The following is a 19953-nucleotide window of genomic DNA, read 5'->3' as shown; positions in this document are numbered from 1 at the left end:
AAAAAGGAAAAGGAGATATTGAAAACCAACAAATGGGGAAAAGAGCACAGTCAGTGGTTTAGAGAAAGCAACAGCACCTTCTGAGTCTATTAAATTAACATCAAACAAGACCAGGATTAATCAGCGGATTCACAAAGCTCGAAGCTGGGGGAGGGAGGGGAGAAAAGAAAACCAAAATGAACATAAAATGGGGGAGGGGGAATAAATCCACCCACAAAAGGGGAAATATATAAAGGCTGAGAATTAATAAGACAGCGAGAGCGAAGGTGGAGAGAGGGCTGCAGACCTGGCAAGGAGCGCACGTCCTCATTCCGTCCGTCAGCAGGAGTTATGGGCATAGCAGCGGGCAGGCTTGCACTGGCATTCAGAGAGTTAAAAGCATTGGCACTGAGAGGTGAGCGCTCTTCCCACTGCTCGTCATATTTACCCATTAGGGCTTTCCTAATTATTGCCTCCAACCCCATGTTGGTACTGGAATTCTCTTGGACCGACTGGCTCCTACAACTGATTAGCCCTGGGAGATATGGGAAGGGGAGGAGAGAGGGGACGGGAGATGGGGGGGAGCCAAATGAGAAGAAAGATGGGGGGGACGGGGAAAGGGGGAGAAAGGAGACAAGGGAGAAGGGAAGAAACAAACAGTCAGCACATTCTCGCAAAGCAACAAACTTTGTCATCTTGTTCTTTAAAGCGCTGCGATGCACCCGTCCTCCTCCTCCCCGCTCCGTCCCGCCCCAGGGCTTGGCAGGGGCTGGCGGTGGGATGGGACTTACTCTGGGATTTGGGTTTTTGGGGTGCTGCAGGCAGGCAGGGTTCTCTGGGGCCAGGGGTTGAAGGATGGCGGGATAAGCGGCTGTCATTGAGCCCTGGGGGGCTGTGCCAGGCTCGGCACGTGGGCCGGAGTCACCTGGATGCATGGGAGTCTGTACGGATGCACGCACAGATCACAAGTCGGTGTGCTGGGAATTCGGAGGCTGGTTTCCCATGGAGGAAAAGTCATGGAAGAAAGAGGGAGCATCCCACAAAAACACTTGAGGTGCCCAGATTTGGCCCTGGCAGCAGCAGGCAGCCCCCGGCCGGGCACACGCTGCCTGCGCTGGGGAGGGGGCAGAGTCCTTCCTTCCCTCCCTCTCTGCAAGCCCCCTGCCCATCACCCCAACCTGCTCCCCTCCTCCCCCCGGGGCTGGGAGCCTCCTGCAGACCCCCGGGCCCCCTCCCACAGGCTGCAGAGGGGCAGCGGTGTTGGCGTGGGTGTGAGTCTCAAGCCATGCAGTTATGGTGCAGCCCCGCACCGGGACCAGGGGGCTCAGCCACGCCACCGTCATTCCCATCGCAGTGGTTACAGGGAACAAGCAAGGGCAAAATACAGACACAAAACCAGCAGGCTGGCGAGGGAAGCACCCCCAGCACACCCCCCCGCCACCCCATCCTGGGGGACTTCACACCAGGATCGCTGTCCCTCTGCTCGGAAAGGGATGGATCCTGAGTTCGCTCGTCTTCCTGGGAACGGGCAGGATCTCTCTTGGTCCCCCGCAGCGTGACCCCGGCCCTCAGCTCCCTACACTCCACCTTTACGCCTCCCTGCAGCGCAACAGGAGCAGCTTGAACCAGGGGATGCTCTCAGGAGGTTGGGCCTCACCCCTCCAATTTTGTTTGCCGTGGACCTTTGGGTCCTGGCTGGCTGCACCCTCTCGTCCCAGCTGCCGCTGTCACTGAGCTTCTCCCAGACACGTTCGCACCAGCGAGGATCTGACACGGCTGTCCCTGACCCTCCTGCTGCACAAAGTCCTTGCCCGCAGCTCCTCCTTCCCTTGGTTGTGGGAAAGCTGCTGTTCCCTCTACTTAAAACTAACAATCTGAAGGCATTGCTGCTGTAGGAAAGCATTAATACTTAATTTAAGTATCAATTAGTACTCCTCACTGGGGATTAACGTCATTCATTTGCATGCCCACCCAGGCACTGCTGGAACAGCCTCCCCACCAACCTTCTCCCTCGGGCTGGTCTCCGTCCTGCACCGGGGAAGCCCACGCCAGCCACTCAATTCCACAGGGCCGCTTTTTACTAAAATCCCTTCCTTTAGCTGCTCCCTTTCCTCTCTTCCCAGCTGGGCTCAAGCCGTGGGCCCAGCAGGGCTGGGGAGGGTGCAGGGCCCTCGGGGAAGTGCCTAAACCTCCATTGCAGCTCCTGCATGCTGGTCCTCGGGTCAGCACAACAACTACATCTCCACGGGTGTCTGGGCGACCATCCCAACCCCTTCCCAGCACCCTTTCTCCCTGGGAGCAGGGGGCTCGTTAAGGGCCGAGGTACAGCCCCAGGTGCTAGGCAGTGAACCCCTGGTTCGGCGGGCGGCAGGTTAATGCTGGTTAGGGCTGGGTTCCTAAAGCCCACCACGGCTCAGACACCACCTCCAGAACTGCTCCTCCAGAACTGGGCGATCAGCCTGAAACCCTCCACCCACCGGGAGCCCCCCAGCAGCACAGGTCCCGGGGAACTTGCCCACAGAGCCCATCTGCCCGGCATCGGCTGCACGGCCACGGCCAGACCCACCACCACCACCTGAACGGCTCCTCCCGGCTCCTGAGAAACCAGAGCCAGCCCAGGTTTTAAGCACGAGAAGAACTGAGCACAGAGCCCGTTTCCCACTCTCGTGTTCCCTTTTGCCGCTGCCCTCTCAACCATCTGTGGGTGACCACAAGGTCCCACCAAGAGCAAGGTGCTCTCTCCCAAACGTGAGGTCCCACCTTGCTAGAGTTTAACCCTCTGTTGGCATCAGATGGCCAGCCCTTCCTTGAATTTAACCTCTCCTCAAACTCTGCCAGGCTTTCCCGGGAATTAGACTGCTCAGCAGCAGAGAGTTACGGTGTGTCCTGGGGCTTCAGCCTCCCAGCGACTGCTACAATCAGTCTTATGGCAAAAGTTAAAAAGGAGATGCTTAAATCTACCGAGTCTCCTGCTCTCTGTGGCTGTGAGCCCTGTAGGGGGTGAGGTATGGTACAAGTATATGTGGGAGTTACCTGCTCCAGTAATCGCCGGCATATTGAAAATCTCTGTCCCAGGCTGCCCAACATCTGGACAAAAACAAAGAAGCTCTTCAGTACAGCGAGCGGCACATGCAGGCTGGCGGTGGGGAGGGACCTGCTGTGCCAGCCATGACGAGATCCTGGTGTCCCCATCACAGCACCCAGGGTGACAGCAGCCACCCCCCGGGCACTGCGGGTGTGGGGTCTGTGGGTGCTGGCTGGGACCAGGAATAAGTTGCCTTTTGGAAAGCCACAGTGGGCACATCTTGCCTGCTTGGAAAGGGCAGAAAAGCAGTGCCCAGAGAGCCGGGGAGATGTCTGCATGCTCGGTGCTGACCCCCCTCCCGCCAGCCCTTCGGATTACACAGTTCCGTGAAGTTAAACCCTTTCTCCTGCCTACGGGATTTCCAAAGGCTCAAGTCCCCACATCCAGGGAGCAGGGCTGGGCAGCAGGGAGGGAGAGGAGGAGGAGGAGAAATGTTAAATCAATATTTTCCCTCTTAGCTGAGCTGTTTGACTTGGATATCACTTTCCTTAGAATAACAGAAATTCACATCAAATAAGAGGTGTTTCTTATTTCTATATATTTTCCTTCGATAAAGGAAAGTGTGGAAGGTCACGAGGTTCAGCCATATGTCCCCAAAGGGGCATAACAATACTGTTGGCTCATGGTAACATCGGCCAGGAGACGAGACAGTTTGGTCCCTCTTATCCGATGCAGCTGTTGTAAGATGGATTCAAATTGAATTAGTATTGACTGTATAATGCTGGGTTAAATTAAATTATGATCCTATCTACTCTATTAGTGGTTAATGAATGAATGGGCTGAATTTCTAATATAAGCCAGCCTGGTTAGTTTTACAGAGCTATACCAATATTGATGTAGGGCTTAAAGTAATGTTGGGGGGGAAGATGCATCTCAAGGAGGAAGGATTCAGCTCGGCTGGCCGTTCATTAAAATATCAATTGCTCTTAAGTCTCCTCCATGCTGAGCTCATTATTTTCTTCCTCTTGAGGTTATCTGGTGCTAGTGGGATTGACAGTTCCAGAGCAAGGAGACACAGGGCTGGGAAACCTCCCATTGCCTCCCCAGCTGCACACAGACACTGCTGGCACCAGCACAGCATTTGGACCTCGTGCTTCTCAATAAACCACAGCACGATGCAGAGAGAGCTGGCTGGGAGCCCCAGCCCTGAACACAGCAGCACCCATTCCCAAATCTCCTTTGTTTTGTCTTCCCCCCCTGGTGCCCCACATTCACCTCCCCACATGTCCTTACTGTACTCTGTCTCGTTTTTGTTGGTCGTGCTGAGCTTCTTGATGATCTCCTGTTTCTTGGACTTCACCATGGCAGAGTTGCTCTCAGTCAGCTTGCTAAAGAAAGCTGGAGGCTGAGTGTTGTTTCCTGGGGACTTGGACCCCATCCTGCAAGGCAAAAGACCATCAGAAACCTCTGCAATGTCCAGTTCACAAAGTCCTGCCTAGAGAGACTCTTCCCTTAGTGTAACTTCTCAGAATCAGCCCTGGGGTTCCTGAGATATTTGAGGTCTCCAACCTTTTTCCCTCTCCGTACTGTAAATCATAGAATCATAGAACCATTTTGGTTGGAAAAGACCCTCAAGATCAAGTCTAACTGTTAACCCACCCCTGGCACTAACCCACGTCCCTGAGAACCTCATGTCTGTCTGTCCAACCCCTCCAGGGATGGTGACTCCAGCACTGCCCTGGGCAGCCTGTTCCAATGCCCCACAGCCCTTTGGGGAAGAAATTGTTCCCCAGATCCAACCTCAACCTCCCCTGGCGCAACTTGAGGCCGTTTCCTCTCATCTTGTCACTTGCTACTTGGGAAAAGAGATTGACATCACCCTCGCTACAACCTCCTTTCAGGTAGTTGTAGAGAGTGAGGAGGTCTCCTCTGAGTCTCCTTTTCTCCAGGTTGAACCCCCCACTTCATGTACCATGTGGTGTTGAAAAGCCCCTACAAACATGCAGCAACCTGGGGTGTGACATCACTTTTGGCTGCAGGAAAAGTAGCCCGGTCCAGGGCGAGCGTGGGGGTGCGGGGAACATCCCCACGCTGTCCCCACCATCCCCTCCCTCGGCGTTACCTCTGGTCTATCTGCTCGCCCTCGCGGTACAGGATCGGGTACGTGCTGCTCTTGCCGTGCTCCGATTCTCCCACGCCGACTGGTGGAGAGATCGGCTCGATACAGTTGTCCGACCCGCTCCCGGCCGAGGCTTTGCTCTGCTCCGGGGACCTGCAGAGAGCGATGGGGAGATGCAATCGCTTTATTGCAACATCCTCTGTCTCTACACAGCAGCCCGGGGTCAAGGGGAGAAGCACTAAACCAGCTTTTCTACAGCAAGGAAAAAAGCCAAGCCTTCCCCACCCCTGTGGGCTTGCGGTGCCTTTTAACACAAGCTGGAGGAAAGCGCAGATCGGGCATTTTTCTGGTTTCTGCGGAGCAGGACTGAGCCGAGCCGTGGCCCAGATTTCCAGGCATCGGGCCAGCCGGCAGCCGCCCCACACGGAGCTGCCCAGGAGGGACGGCAGGACCAGTCCTGGGACTTGCTGGCTCAGCCCCAGTGTCCCTGCCCCTGCAGAGGGCTGGGACGTTTACCCTTTGGGGACACAGCGCTTGGTTCTCCCATCATATTTGGGAACACAGGGCAGGGCAGCACCCGCCACCTCTCGTCCGCCTCCCCTGGGGCCATGCAGGGGCTCGCTGGCCATGGGCAAGGAGATGCTGGGAGCCCGGAGAAGACGGACACAGCCCCTCCATCCATCCTGCCCGTGGCCAGCGCCTGGGAGACAGCCAGGCTCGAGTCCACGAGGAATTCATCATGGCAAGTTCTGGGAATTTACGTCTTTTTTCTTTTTGTGGTTTCTTCTCCTTCACCACCTCCCCCCCTGCCTTTTTTTTTTCATCACTGGGTGGCCGGGGCTGGGCTCTCTCCCTTAATGTTATAAAGCCAACTCTAGGACAAGGCAGAGCTGGGAAGAATAATCTTATTTACTGATGAGGAACCACCAGTTTGGAGACACCACTTTTCCTGGACACATCCAGGTCTCTGTTGGTGTTTGGGTGGGAGAACAGACCCTGTTCTCATATTTCCCATTTTTTTAATCCCATACAACAGCCATCAGACCTTCCTTGTGCTGGTGCCAGCACAAGGATTTGAAAATGATTTTTAAAGGAAATACAGGTGGTGTCTGAAGTGGATAGTTGCAGTTGACAGGGCACATGTGTCTAACAGGCTTCTGATTCACTGATAATGATGGAAGACAAAATTAACTTTGAAACAACGGAAAACACATTGGTTTTGGGTTTTTGGAACCATCTGTGGCCTGAAAGGTCACTGTGCTGTGTGACCTGCAAGGGATTGGGGACAGTGATGGGACAAGAGGCAACAGGCATGAACAAAAAGACATGAAATTCGATCTCAACACAAGAAAACATTTTTTTACTGCCAGGGCGCTCAAAGGCTGGTCCAGGTTGCCCAGAGAGGTGTTGAAGTCTCCATCGGTGAAGATACTGAAAACTCAACTCACCCTGGCCCTGGACAAACTGCTCCAGCTGACCTGGAGCTGATCTGGAGAGGTCCCCTCCACCTAACCCATTCCGTGACACCAGCCAGATGGAGAAGGGGATTATGAATGGACTCTAAGGGGGTCTGGAGAACATCTCTAGAACAGGAATGGCCAGAGAGGCACCACCGCAGTGAAAAAATGCCCAGATCAGAAGGCAATTTTACAGTCTGGGACATGTAAGCAAGTGATCTATGTGAGCCTCAAGCTGGGGAGCATAAATTCAGTGATGCCAAATGCCAGCCTGCCCCATGCACAGCCCCACCAAGGTGTCGGGGAGCCCCGGGCGCCCGCCTGGCTCTGCACCAGGGACAGCCCTGCTCTGTCTGAGCTCCGGCTGGCACAGCGGGTGGGCAGGAACCCATCTGACCTCACCTTTTGCAACCTTCATTCTGCGGGGAGATCCTGGAGGCCACCACGTGCTCCTGCTGCTGCAGATACGCCTCGCTGGGGGTGCGGCGCAGGTCCAGGACAGGGCAGGTGGCCCCGGGGAAGGAGTACACCGGGGCTGGGATGTGGGAGTTGAGCTGCTGTGGGTGATGGCGGGTGTAGTCCTGCGTGATGACCTCCTAGAAGAAGAAACTCCCCCAAGTCAGAAATAGAGCTGGTTTCTACCCCTTGCTTTGCTGGGCTCAACTAAGACAGGGCAAGCAGGAGGGAATTAGGCTGGTTTGTCCCTGTGGGGATATAACTTCTGCCTCTTGCCTGCAGCAGCTCTCATGATGGGCTTGTTGAGGACACAAACATTCAGGCTGAACACACCTGATGTACCCTCTAGCCCCCAACCAGAGGTGCTGAGGTGTCCAGCATCACCCCCAGCCCTTCCCCACCAGCCATGTTTCATATCAGCCCTTCCCTCCTCCCCGGAGCCCCAGCGGGAAGGCAAGAATGAAGTTAATTACGCTGATGTGCTGGGCCAGTGTGACCACGCGCTGGTTCATGCCCTTGGCGCTCTGGCTGGACTGCAGGGGCTGGCACTGGGGGCCGTCGGGCGGCTGGAGGTGCTGCAGGTGGGCTGCGTCGGGGGCCAAGGCCTTCAGCGAGCCTGGGGAAGGCATAAAGAAAAAAACATGCGTGAGATGATGTCTGTGTCCCCTTCCTTCCCCATGCCTCATCCCTGGAGACACCCTGGGCCAGGCTGGACGAGGCTCTGAGCAACTTGATCTGGGTGAAGATGTCCCCACTCATGGCACGGGTGGCACTGGGGGAGCTTTGAAGGTCCCTTCAACCCAAACTATTCTATGATTCCTTGAATGCCATCCCACCACAGCACTGGGGCACGGCAAGTGGGAGGTGGCTGACGAGCCCCCCCGCGCCAGCTCGGGCTCTCCTGTGCCAGCCGGCACCGCCGGCCCCTGCCCCTCACCTTGTTTCTGCCTCAGGTCGTGTTCCCCGTGTCCCTTCTCCGTGTCCTGCAGCAGCTTGGCCCCTTTCTCATGGGCCAGGCTGGGCGAGCTGACGGGACTCACCGCTTCCATCCGCTCAGGGCTGTAGCCTCCGTGAAAGCCTGGGGAAATATGAGATGGGAATTAAAACCAGGAGCTCGCTTGGCTTTTTCCCAGTGCTGTGGCAACCATCATGTGCAGGTATAGTCAGACATTCAGCAAAGGGGGAAAAAAAAAAAAGAGACGAGGGAAGACGTGGCAGGTCACATTGCAGGGACCCCCAGAGCCACCTCTGATGTCCAGCCATGGAGACGGGTGAGGTGAAGAGGTGACGTCTCGTTCCTGCAGAGCTGGACACTCAGCAGCTCGTGTTGACAGCACGAGAGTCAAGAACCAAACTCAACCCCTGTGGGTTCACAATTGATTCCCTTCCTTTTCCCTGCCTACTAAAAATCCTCCTCTGCCAGGAGGGAAAGCAACGCTCTGCAGGGGTGGAGGTGGCTGCACAGGAGGTCTCAAGTGCTTTACAAAGAAAAGTCCCAAGTCCAGCATGGCCAACAGCAGGGACATGAAAATGGGGCGTGAGGCCCTGCAGATTACAGATCGTGCTCCAGAGACAGCAGATTCACACACCACAGGGGCAAAAAGGCTTCTTGACCTTTCTCTGCCTTTTAAGCCCTTTGCACGGACTCAAGCTGCACCAAAGCAGGCAGAGCTGGAACAACGGACCACTGTTATCGTCAATAGAGAGGGGAAACTGAGGCACGGACAGGTTCTACTTCCACAGACGAGGGGCAGAGGACAAGAGTCCTCGAGGAGGCACACGTCGCCTCTCACCAGCTGAGCATGTTTGGTAACACTCTTGACTTTTGCCTCCACAGACCTTTACCCTCCTAATGCTCAGTTCCTAGAAACCCTTCACTGCAGGCACATCTGGCAGCGCTGCCAGGGGGTCCCCAGTGCCCGGGCAACGGACACACTGACCTCGCACGTACCCAGGGCACGGGTAGGGAAGCACCCCCATGGAGATCCCCCCGCGCTGGGGATGGCAGCATCCCCCGTCACCCCAGGCACGCCAGCACCAAGGGGACCATGCTCCAGATCCACCCAAGATGGAAAGATCCCAACCGACAGATAAGTCCTGGGGGACACCGGCTCCGTTCTGTAAGCTCTAGAGAAACTTATCTCAGCACTTCTGTGTCCTGCACAAGACTGATGCTACGCAGTTCCTGCAGTCTGCTCTGGAAATCACTGCTGAGCACCACTGGGCGATCCCTGAATGGCCCTGCCTGCATTGTCCTTGTGTGCGGCATCCAGCACCAGGACCCCAAGCAAGGTCACCCCAAGCGAGGGGACCCCATCTGAGCTGTCCCCAAAGCCCCCCAAGATCCTGCACACTCAGTGGGACAACCACGAGCAGGGAGGTCGTGTCTGACGGCCAGCAGCCCTGTCCCGCTCACACTGGAGTTCTCCACTTCGCTCGTTTGATTTATTACCCACAACTGTTCCTTACAGACTGCCTGGGAATTTCTAACGATGGGGAAATCAGAATTAGCAAACTGCTATTGTCTGTAAAGAGCAATACCAGGAACTGAGCAGCATTTGCAAAACAGGACTTGGCAACGGGAAAAACTAAAAGAGGGTGGGAGAAGGGAAGATCCCTAAAACACACAAAAATAAAAAAGTCTGGAATAACACAACTGGGAAGCAGAGGGACAAGCACACTAAGGGAGCTGAAGAAGCCAATAGCCAAAACGTGCAACGAAAAATAAGAAATAATGAAATAAAACGGGTTTCGGGCCACAGCTCTCTCGCCTCTCCCCTCCCATTTCTTACCATCACTAGCAAAGTCGTTACTTAGCGAGCCTCTTTCTCGCTGCCCCTTATTGCAAGACATTTGGCGCATGATAATCACATCTATGAAGTTGGCCGCTGTCGTGGTGGTCTTACCCAGTGCTCGGAGCTCCTGTTCCTGCATTGAAAAGGTTTTACTTTGACTCTTTTCTCTACTGTGCTGCTCGGGGCCCGAGGCTGCGTGCTGCTGGTCCAGAGGGTGATGGTGCTGCTGGCTTTTCCCCTGTCCTCTGCTGTAGTGATGAGAAGAACCAGGTCCGGAGGCGGGTAAAGGTCTTGACTCCATGGCTTTAATGGGGGAAGGCGACTGTTCGAGGCTGGCCGCACTGGGCAGCTTTGAGGTGAAGATGTTATTGTCAGGCTGGGATCGTTCTGCCTTGGCTTCCCGTGCCCTCTCTTTCTGCAGGACGGCCGGGTCCATCAGGGCTGCGTAGCCGTCGGCCGCGCCGATGGAGGAGCGCAGGGTGGAGGCCGAGGGGAAGGCAGCGGAGCGGATGGGTGACGTGGTAGTAGTGGAGGAGGAGCTGGAAGGCAAACGAAGACGAGGTGAAGATGAGAGAAGCGCACAGAGAAAGGGGAGTGCTGCTACGAGAACCTCAGCGTTCAGTCTGGTGGCCAAGGTTTCCTGAACGTAGGGTTGGCCTGTGTTGGAGCAGGTGAGGACGGCTCAGTGGAGCCTCCACCACAACTGCCCCTGGGGTACTGGCTGTGGCCCGGATGCATCGACTGGGGGGAAAAAACGCATGGGACAGGCCCCAGAGACCTTCATAACTCCACCACCAGGCAACGTTCAGCAAGAGGGGCAACAGCCTATGTGGTGTGAGCACAGGCAGCCCTGGGACGTTCCTGCTTTCTCTCCTGATAGCAGTAAAAACCACAAGCAAAAGCAAAGGATCTGGGCACCAAAATCCACCTCTCCTCATCGCAACTTCCCTGTAAGCCCCAAACCTGCTCCTGCTGAGCCTGATGGCCAAAACAACCCTTGCTCCATCTCGGAGGTGCCCCAGGCGATGCTCATTAATTAACGGGTGGGACATACCGCAGGACGGAAGGGGTGGGGGTCTCTGAGGAGATGATCTTCATGCTCGTGTTGTGGAGCACACTGGGGCGCTGCTGGATGGTCTCATGGGTACGGGGCGAGACGGGAGAGTGCTGGTGGCTGTGAGAGTGCGAGGACGAACGGCTGCTGGACTGCTCTGTACCTGGGGGAAAATACAAAGAAAAGCTTCTTTAGCTCTTCGTTTATAGCCCCAACCATACCTCAGCCAGCACGGGCCCCAGGATGTGGTGCCAGGCTCCTCCCCACCCTACCTGGTCTCCAGATGGGTGCGTGCTCCACCGTGGTGGATGCCAGGATAGATTTTTCACGCTCCCTCTCCCGTTCTCGCTCCCGTTCCCTCTCGGACACGGACGATCCCGACTGTTTGGTCATGTGCGTGGGGCCTCCTGAAACCCAAGCGAAAGGCAGTGAAAGGGCTGCAGACAGCACGATTCCCCCCAGGGAACATCGCCTGCTCTTCGCATCGCTGGCTCTGCAGAGGAACAGCTCCACCCCAGGTCACCCGGAGTGGGACAGACAAGGACAACGAGTGTGACAAAACCCAGGCAAATCACACAAGAGCCGTCCTGGTGCAGTCTTCAGGGTACGACCTTCCACAAAGCTGATTGCCAGCTGCCACTTTGGGGAAGAAGATGGAAAAGCAAGGAAGCCCCCAACAAGCGGGATGGGAGGGGCTGGTTTGAGGAAGCCAGTGGGATGGTCCCTGAGTGAGAATGAATTTGGGTTCCCTCCACCTGCCCTGGCAGGCTGAGCTCAACCCCCTGAACTGGGCAGGGGGCTTCTACGCAACCGCTTTCCCATGGGAAAAGCAAGCAGCAGTGTTACCTGGGGAGAGCGGGGAGCTGCTGTGGCGGCTGCCGAAGGTCTGGGGAGGCCCGGGGATGTAGGTGATGCGGTCCATGGTGGTGGCAGAGGTGCCAGGGGTAGGGGGCACGAGGACGGGCAGGTGCGGCACTTGGGACAGGTCGATGATGCCTGGAGGGAGAAGCGAGAGGACTGTCAGGACGATGCTGAGCCGCTGCAGCTTGGCTGTGCTGGAGAGATGCTGGGGGTGTCGACCCATCTCATGGCTCTGGCACAGAGCAGGAGGTGCCAGCGCACATGCGGCCCTTGTGTGTCAGAGGAGGGGACCCTTCTGTGCGCAAATACAGCATGTCCTGCTGCTGGGAATAACAGGGAGGAAAAAACGTGGAGATCTATCTGTGCTGAGTGAGGTGGCTGCAGGTGGCATCAGCCACAGCTTCCCCAGCTGGAGACCGACGCTGCTCAGAGGGACAGGACCACCGCACCTCGCACACTCCCCAGCACCCTCCATTTTTCTGCAGAAAGCCAGATACCTTTCTGAGAGCGTGTTTTTGTATCCAAAGGCCAGCAGGGCCAGGCTGGGACGTGCACCCATGACCCAAACCCTGAGCGGCACATAAGGAGCCTCAAGTAACTAAAGATGGCAAAAAGAGCATCAAATTCCCACCCCAATGTGTTCTTGCTGACCAGCCAAGTTCCTACACTGCAGGGTGACACCACTGCTGGCTCAGCCCTTGGCCCCAGTGCTGGAGCTGGTAATGCCAGCCTGACCCAGCCTCCTTCTCCCAAAATGTCTCCAAACCCCTGGATGGTGCCGTGCCGGGAGGACCTGCTGGGTAGCTGAGGGCCAGGGAGGGCTCCCGGGGTGACAACCCGCGCAGCATGTCCGCCCGCTGTGCCATGGCCGTGGCTGCGGCGTTGTGGTGCATCTGCTGGGACGTGATGTAGTCGTTGATGATGGTCTGTCGGTTCTCCATGGCAGCCGTGTCCGGGTAGCCCCGGATGAGGTACGGGGGGTAGAGGTGGGGGTACGTGGGGCCCGGAGCCAGGTGCCTCGGCAGGTAGTAAGCAGCAGCTGGGAGAGAAAAGGATGTAGGCGTGAAGTGGCTTTCCACAGAGAGTTCGGGCTTTCATAGAATCATCAAATCACAGAATGGTTGGGGTTGAAGTGACCTCTGGAGATCATCTAGTCCAATCCACCCGCTAAAACAGGTTCACCAGAGCAGATCTCATGGGATCATGTCCAGGCAGGTTTGAATGTCTCCAGAGAAGGAGACTCCACAACCTCTCTGGGCAGCCTGTTCCAGGGCTCTGGCAACCTCAAAGTAAAGAAGTTTCTCCTCATGTTCAGATGGAACCTCCTGTGTTTCAATCTGTGCCCGTTGCCCCTCATTCTGTCGTTGAACACCACTGAATAGAGTCTGGTCCATCCTCTTGACACCCACCCTGGAGCTATATATCAGCATAAATAAGGTCCCCTCTCAGCTTCTCTTCTCCAGGCTGAACAGACCCCGCTCTCTTCAGCCTTTCCTCATACGAAAGATGCTCCAGACATCAAATAATGACAAGGAAAAAAACCAATCCCAAACAGACCGTGTCCCCACTGACAGTACCTGCTTCCAGTTGGATTCCCCTGGGGATGGCAGCGGGGTCGAAAGCCAGCGGGATGTGTCCTCGGTACAGGTCAACGCCACGGAGCAGGTGCTCGTACGGGGACATGGGGTGGTGGTGGTCGGGCACGGGGGCGTGCGGAGACTTGGAGTTGGTGAGCTCTCTCGACGTGGGGGTGATCTTTCTGTCCTGGGACACGGGCTTCCCGGCAGTGATGCTCCCTGCAGCGAGCAGAAGGAAATGAGTCAGAGAGCGAGCGCTGTGGCCAAGCTGTGTCCCCAAGGGATGCTCGTGGCCAAGCAGGGACAGGCGCAGCTCTCCTGAACTCGGGGGACCTTTCCTTCCATGAGGAGGTCACTGCTGCTGGGCAGAGCCGGGGATCCCGCAACTCCCAGGAACAGTGACAACACAAGCACCCGTCACCATCTGGACCCGTAAGCTCTTTCCCAGCACACAGAGGGGAGGTTGGATCACGTCAGGGACTTCTCTCGGGCTCTCCCAGCTCGAGCTGGGCATTGGTGGCACTTCTTGCCCAACCTGGGATGATCGTTACCAGCTCCCGTGTCCGTAACAGCAGGCTGGGGACAGCAGCTGACACAGAGCCACCCCAAACAGTGTCAACAAACCCCTGGCACCAGCCTGCCTATCAAACGCTGCCCAGAGCCAGAAGCATCCTTGCGGATCCAGCCCTATCATTGTTGACTTTAAAACGAGCAGGGCTGCAACACAGGCCATGCAAAGAGCCGCTCCTGCGCCTTTCAACAAGCTTGGCGTCTTGGTGTGGCTGCTAATAAATCAAGCCTGCTGTTGGGGCAGAGGAAAGCTCAGGAGAGTTTGGGAAAGGTGCCTTCCAACTCCAGCCCACACCGTGGGGACTCCTCCTGCAGATCCTGTGCACCCTAAACCGCTGAATGCTCTGGACATGCAGAAATACACCTTCCCATGGGAGTTTGGCCAGAATTTTTGATTTTTCCCTTGGGGTCCCTCCCCACTGTCCAGGTGCTGCTTGTGACAACCTCAAAGAGCCTCAAACACCCGAAGGCTTCCCCCAAAACAAGTGACCTAACTGGGAAGACAGCAGAAGCTGTGGAAATGGGAGACACCGAGCACGGGGAGCTGGAGCTGGCCCAGCCGGCAGCGAGCGCGTTTCGGAGCTCTGCACTGCACAGCCCAACTCCCACTCCTCGCCGGGGAGATGGGAGATGCGTTCTGGCCTCGCTTTTCAGCAAACTGTAGTGTCTTGTGCTGCACACCCCCGTATCATGAGACTTTTGGATTAGGACAAGGATTTGCAGGCAGGAGATGCAAACGGCCCCATAGCTAGCAGGCTTGGTGGGACAAGGTGGCCTAGGGCCTAGATTCAGCGTTGCTCCTGACCACAAAACTGCCATGAAGCAAGAGGGGTTTTTTGTGCTCCGGAGCTAAGCGTGTCTCATCAGATCACTGAGCCCAGCCCAAACACATGCCTGGTCCCCAGGAGCCCCAGGTCTGGCTCTGGGGACAGGAGATGACGGCTGCCAGCGGCATGGGCAGACCCTGCGGGGTGCAGGCAGGTGGGCTGGGGAGCCGGCAGATCCCCAAGGCCAGAGGCACAGCCTGGATCCACCGGCTCGGGACGGATTAGGTATTCCTGGGGATGAGGCACTCAGGTGCCCAGGTGATGGATGAGGTGCAAACACACAAGGCAGGCAAACACAGACTGATGAAAAGCCTGAGGATGCTCCCACCCAGCGCGCCGAGCACCGTTCTCCTCCCTGCCTGCAGAAACAAGGGTGCCCTGGGCCAATGCTGGGACAGGGGAGACCTTTCTAAACACCACCAGCTTCACCAGCCATTGTCCAAGTCTCCCTTTGGTCACTCCAGTGCAGATGTGGTGTGACCACCCCGCTGCAACCGTGTGAGCACCCCTGGGAAGGGAGCAGAGCCCCAGCCGCCCCATTGCTGGGCAGCCGTGGGGTACTGGGGAGATGCTGCAGAGAACGGGCTTGATGGGCACCTGGAATGGTTCGGGCAGGTGTGGTCAGTCACCATGTCCTACACACCTTGTTCACTCAGCTTGCTAAAAATCGTAGCGTCAAATAAAAGGTTTGCCAAGTACCTTCATGCTGCCGTGGCGTGGACTCGCGTGTGGAGACCGGAGAGCCTCTGTGCAAGTGGCTGCCGAACGCCGTGCTGTGCCCTGCGGGGTGCTCCTCATAGGCCAGGGCACTTTGGTGGGGCTTGCCTGGCTCAGGTACAATCACAGGAGCCCCTCTGGCGATGGAGCCGCTTGAGTTTGTCACCGGGCTTGGCCTGTTTTTCAGGCTCTCTTCGTAAGCTCTCTCCAGATTCCTCGGGTCTTGGATGACGTCTAGCGAGTGCACGGAGTGGAAAGTCCTGCCGGGACTGCCGATGATGGACCGCACGTCATGCTTTTTGGTACTCGAGGAGGAAGAGCTGCTGTCGTACTTCAGCGGCGTACCCTGGGGGCAGAAGGCAGAAGGGACATCAAAGGGGTGTAAGAGCAGAACAGGACACAGTGACCACATCCCACCAAGTTCCAACGGGACTTGCGCTTCCTCGCTCAGCGGGTCAGTGCACCAGTTTACTTGGTCAAATGGCAAATGCCATTGGCAAAGCAGAGCTACCAGCCTGGCACGGTGCAGGGCAGGGTGGAGCGCCCATCTTGCGTGTCTTGTTGTGCTCCAACAAGATGATGGTGAGTCACTGCCGAAGGCTGGCTGTGCCCATCACGCCCCTCTCCTACACACGCTGTGAAATGAGGCAGGACTACGAGGTGCCATGGGAACCCTCCAAATATTTGGAGCCCAACAGGAGACAGCATGCCATGTTTCATCCTAACTAGTGGCCTCGCTGGGTTGACACTTGCCCATAAAGGGAGGAGACCAAGATTATGTGCACCCAAAGTCACAACTGCTGAGGGCATCGAGTTGACTTTGGCCTTGAACAAGAGCCAAACGCGTCTCCTTCTGTGTACACATGTGGATGAAGCATCACCTTCTTAATGTGCCAGAGGGTGCTGAGGTCCCTTTCCTGGGTCTGGTATTTATCCACTGGGAAGGATCATAGCCTGCTTTGGGTTGGAAGGGACCTTTAAAGATCCAAAGATGGGCAAAGGCAACCTGTACCCAAGCAGAGCCTCAATTCTGAGCAACCCAAAGGCTGTTCTGCTCTCCTTTTACCTTGGGAATGCTCCCCAGGGTCTGGGAAAGGACAGCAGCCTGAGGAGGACCCATCTCATCTGCTGTTCGCCCCACACTCACCTGCGTGATGGAGCCTTCCTTCAGAGGTCTGCTCAGAGAGATGTCTGGTGTCCGCCTCAGCTCCTCCCGAGGAATCTCATGGATCGATCTTCCCGCTTCTTTCACCGTGGCCACCAAGCCTTCATGGCCTGGTTTCATTTTCAGAGGAGCAAGGGCCTCGTGAGGCCTGACCTTGTAGGCATCAGATAAGTCCCTCGGTGGAGTGTTTTCCCTCTTGAGCTGTTTGGCTTCTCTTCTGAGGTAGTCCTCATGGGCCTCCACGTAGGACCGAGGTATTCCTGCAAGCCCAAGCAGACGATGGATGCAGAGGGTGAGTTCCCAGCCATTTCCAGGCTCCCGGTCCCCGTGGGGATGCTCAGTTCAACAGGGTCTCTAGCTAATGCATGTAACTTGGGGACTGGTACCCAACTGACGCACAGAGCAGCTATATCACTAACACAGTTGGACCGCTCCACACCTACCATCACTTTCTGGACCCATTTTGCAAGAGTTTCAACCTGTCTTCATGAGAGTCATTGAGAACTTTATCCCTGACTTTGGTGAGAGCTTAGGTTGGTAGAAGTTGAGCAAGGCTAAAAATCTCTGAGCACATAGCTGAGGCTGCAGAGATCTGCAGTTGGACCTTGGCGTGTCCATCCTTGTTTCCTCCTGCCCTGGCCTGACACCAAGAACAACGGGCCACCCATGTGCGACACCTCCCCACGTTACCTCTGGCCATGGCCACCTTCTCCTTGCAGGCTTTACCTTGTGTAATTGAGCCCCGCATGTGATGCTGCTCCTTTAGGTTGTGGGGACTGTGTCGGTCTGGAGGGATTGCTCGACCCATGAGACCTAGAACAGATCCAAGGGGGACAGTTGGGTTGTGACACAGGAGTTCATTTACAATGAATACATCACAGTGTTACCAGGGACTCCTGGGACAAGAAGGAAAAATACGAACAATTTTTAAATTATTTATCTTTTTTTTTTTTTTGAAGTGTGTTTCCTTTTTTTGTAGTCTTGAAACTGGTTTACCAGGACAGAAACCAAAGGCGAACAGGCCAGTTTGTGTCCCTTGTTTTCTCATGCTGGTCAGATACTGCCCTGTTGGGATGTGCTGCACGGTCCCAGCTAAGCACTGCCAAAACACGGGCAGGGGAAGGTGCATCATGCAGACAAGAGACAAGATGGGGTCTTCGGAGGTCACTACTAACACAGCATGGGTGCAAGGTTTCACCCAAACCCACCTTCAATGCTGGCAGATAAGGTATCACGAGCTGATAAGCCCCGGCTGATCCTCCCCTCCATCATATCGTAGGTCCGCTTGGTTCCTGTGGTCTCATGAGAAGCTCCTGAGCTCCTGCTGTCTTCTTTGGGACACTGAGAAGCAGCAACTCCACCTGGGGAAGGGAACACCGAGAAACACCATCAGGAACACAGAAAATCAGCACTGGCCCAGGGAGGGCGTTCACTGCTGTATGGGTGTGTTGCTGGAAGCTCAGATCCCATCCCAGCACTGGCCACCGCTCTGCAACGTCGGGACCATCGCATGACGTTGGCTTCCAAGAAATTCAGCTGGTGTTTTCTCCCCTCCCTGCCTGCCTCAGACTCCCCATCTCTGCCTCCCACTCGGGAAGGAGCATCCGCCCATCGTGTCCCGCTCCCTCCCTCCCTGCTGGGCCAGGGGAGCCAGCGTGGCGCTGGGGGAGCGCCTGCGGTTCCACTGAACTTGGCCTTGTGGGTCTGGGGATTTTTAAAATTTTTTTTCCCTGTTTGTTTTGATTCTTTTGCTAGACACCTACTGTTTGGGATCTTGGCCAGCCTTAACATTTGCCGAGACACTCCCTGGGTGAGAAAATCAGGGAAAAAGGGGTGGGGGAGAGGCAAAGCTGAGAATGATTCCTGTGAAACAGCGGCGAGTGCGCACAAGAACTGGGAGAGACGGCGAAAAGTCCCACGCAGGAGTGATGGAGCAACAACCAGCGTGACGGGAGGCCACTGACCGCCTACTTGTCCCAGCCTGGAGCAGATTCTTCTGCAAACCAAGAGTGGACGATGTCCTGAGCAACAGCTCCCCTCCCTGCTGCCAGCACAGCCCAGGCAGCATCTCGCCCATCGTGTGCGGCGAGCCGGGAATTTACAGGCAGCTTCTGATCCCGCCGAATGCCTCGTGTTCATGTACCAAGCTCAAAGGGGGGATGTTGGCTTGGAGAGTTAAATGCCTCTGCCCATCATCCCTGGCCTGGCTAGGGATTGCTGGTGCCCTGATCCTCCTCTTCACAGGCAGAGAAGGTGGTTATAAAATTAGGGAAAATGGAGAAGTTAAAAACATTCATTCCATTGTGGACAACAGGGAACAAAAGTCCTCAGCAAAACCAGTAATTAATTATTACAACTTCACACCCACTGCTGGTTTCTGCAATCGGCACCCACTCAGTCCAGAAAGCATTTGGGGCTGCGTGCAGGGAAACAAGAGGGGGATCTGTCCCTAGTCCTTCACTTCAGATTCATTTGACGGGAAATATCTGGGGGTGACATTCAGAATCAGCCCGCACCTTGCAGCAGATGTGGAGCGATGTGCCCGCACCCTGTCATCAAGGCACATCTGCTGCCAACAGCCCTTGTGCAGAAGGGGACGCGGTCCCAGGCACCCTTTGTACCGCTGGGAAGCAGGGGGAGGACGTGAGGGAGAGGAGAGACTAAACAGAAAGCAAATCACTCCAGAACCACGTCCCTTGCCTTGCAGAAGCCATCAGCAATCATATGCAGCATGAGAATAACCAATCTAGCACAATTCAGCTCGCACATGCTACAGGATCTCGTCTCATTACAGCTCTTTTATTTTAAGCACCCTCATGACACTAAAGAATTTGCAATTTTTTATTCTGCTTGCCAAAATTCATAATCACCAACAATTTCAGTTTTCTTATTTAATTTTTTTTTTTAACTCTTCCACTTCGGGCTGCAAAGCCTCGCTGGGCTGCACGGGGGGAAGGAGAGAGGCAGCAGGGCTGGCCAGGCTGCAGGAGCAGGAGAGATGACTCAGGATGCGATAAACGCTTTTGAGCATGTAAAAGGCTGGCGTGGGGAGGAAGGGACTAATTCCTCATCTGTATCCTCAGGGGGTAGGACGAGAGGCGATGGGCTCAGGCTGCAGGCCAGGAGATGGGCTGACACCCACAAGTGCAATGGGGAACAGCCCAGGTTGCTGGTCTCCTTTGCTGCCCTGGTTGCACCGTTTCTGAGATCAACCTCATTTGACTCCAAGCTCAGGCAGAGGAGATTAAAATAGCTTCTTGCACAAACAAGTCCTGAAATGCTTCCCACCTCCTCCATGGTCTGAGCCCTGCCAACTGTCCCAAAGGGCACCCAGACACGAGTCTCCCGCGG

The 19953-nt window shown here is 55.8% G+C and overlaps 1 protein-coding gene across 12 annotated transcripts in view; it reads right to left on the bottom strand.

Annotated features, from left to right (window-relative positions):
• Positions 1-19953, bottom strand: part of NCOR2 (nuclear receptor corepressor 2) — a 226376-nt gene that overhangs the window by 3717 nt on the left and 202706 nt on the right. For 4 of the 12 annotated variants that reach the window (XM_065646420.1, XM_065646421.1, XM_065646422.1 and 1 more), the window contains exons 29-45: positions 17811-17963; positions 17329-17415; positions 16585-16862; positions 15420-15783; positions 13324-13542; positions 12540-12785; positions 11732-11881; positions 11158-11292; positions 10886-11048; positions 9943-10370; positions 7974-8114; positions 7510-7652; positions 6983-7176; positions 5127-5276; positions 4298-4443; positions 3013-3066; positions 287-514 (exon numbers count right to left, since the gene is read on the bottom strand). In XM_065646420.1, the coding sequence (XP_065502492.1) occupies positions 287-514; positions 3013-3066; positions 4298-4443; positions 5127-5276; positions 6983-7176; positions 7510-7652; positions 7974-8114; positions 9943-10370; positions 10886-11048; positions 11158-11292; positions 11732-11881; positions 12540-12785; positions 13324-13542; positions 15420-15783; positions 16585-16862; positions 17329-17415; positions 17811-17963 (3279 nt within the window). Of the gene's footprint in view, positions 1-286; positions 515-3012; positions 3067-4279; positions 4444-5126; positions 5277-6982; positions 7177-7509; positions 7653-7973; positions 8115-9942; positions 10371-10885; positions 11049-11157; positions 11293-11731; positions 11882-12539; positions 12786-13323; positions 13543-15419; positions 15784-16584; positions 16863-17328; positions 17416-17810; positions 17964-19953 lie in introns of all 12 variants that reach the window. The other 8 variants (XM_065646426.1, XM_065646430.1, XM_065646429.1 and 5 more) reach the window with 6 other exon arrangements.

This window comes from Caloenas nicobarica, chromosome 16 (genome assembly GCF_036013445.1).
Source record: "Caloenas nicobarica isolate bCalNic1 chromosome 16, bCalNic1.hap1, whole genome shotgun sequence".
Taxonomy (NCBI): Eukaryota; Metazoa; Chordata; class Aves; order Columbiformes; family Columbidae; genus Caloenas; species Caloenas nicobarica.
This window is presented reverse-complemented; position numbering and strand designations above follow the sequence as displayed.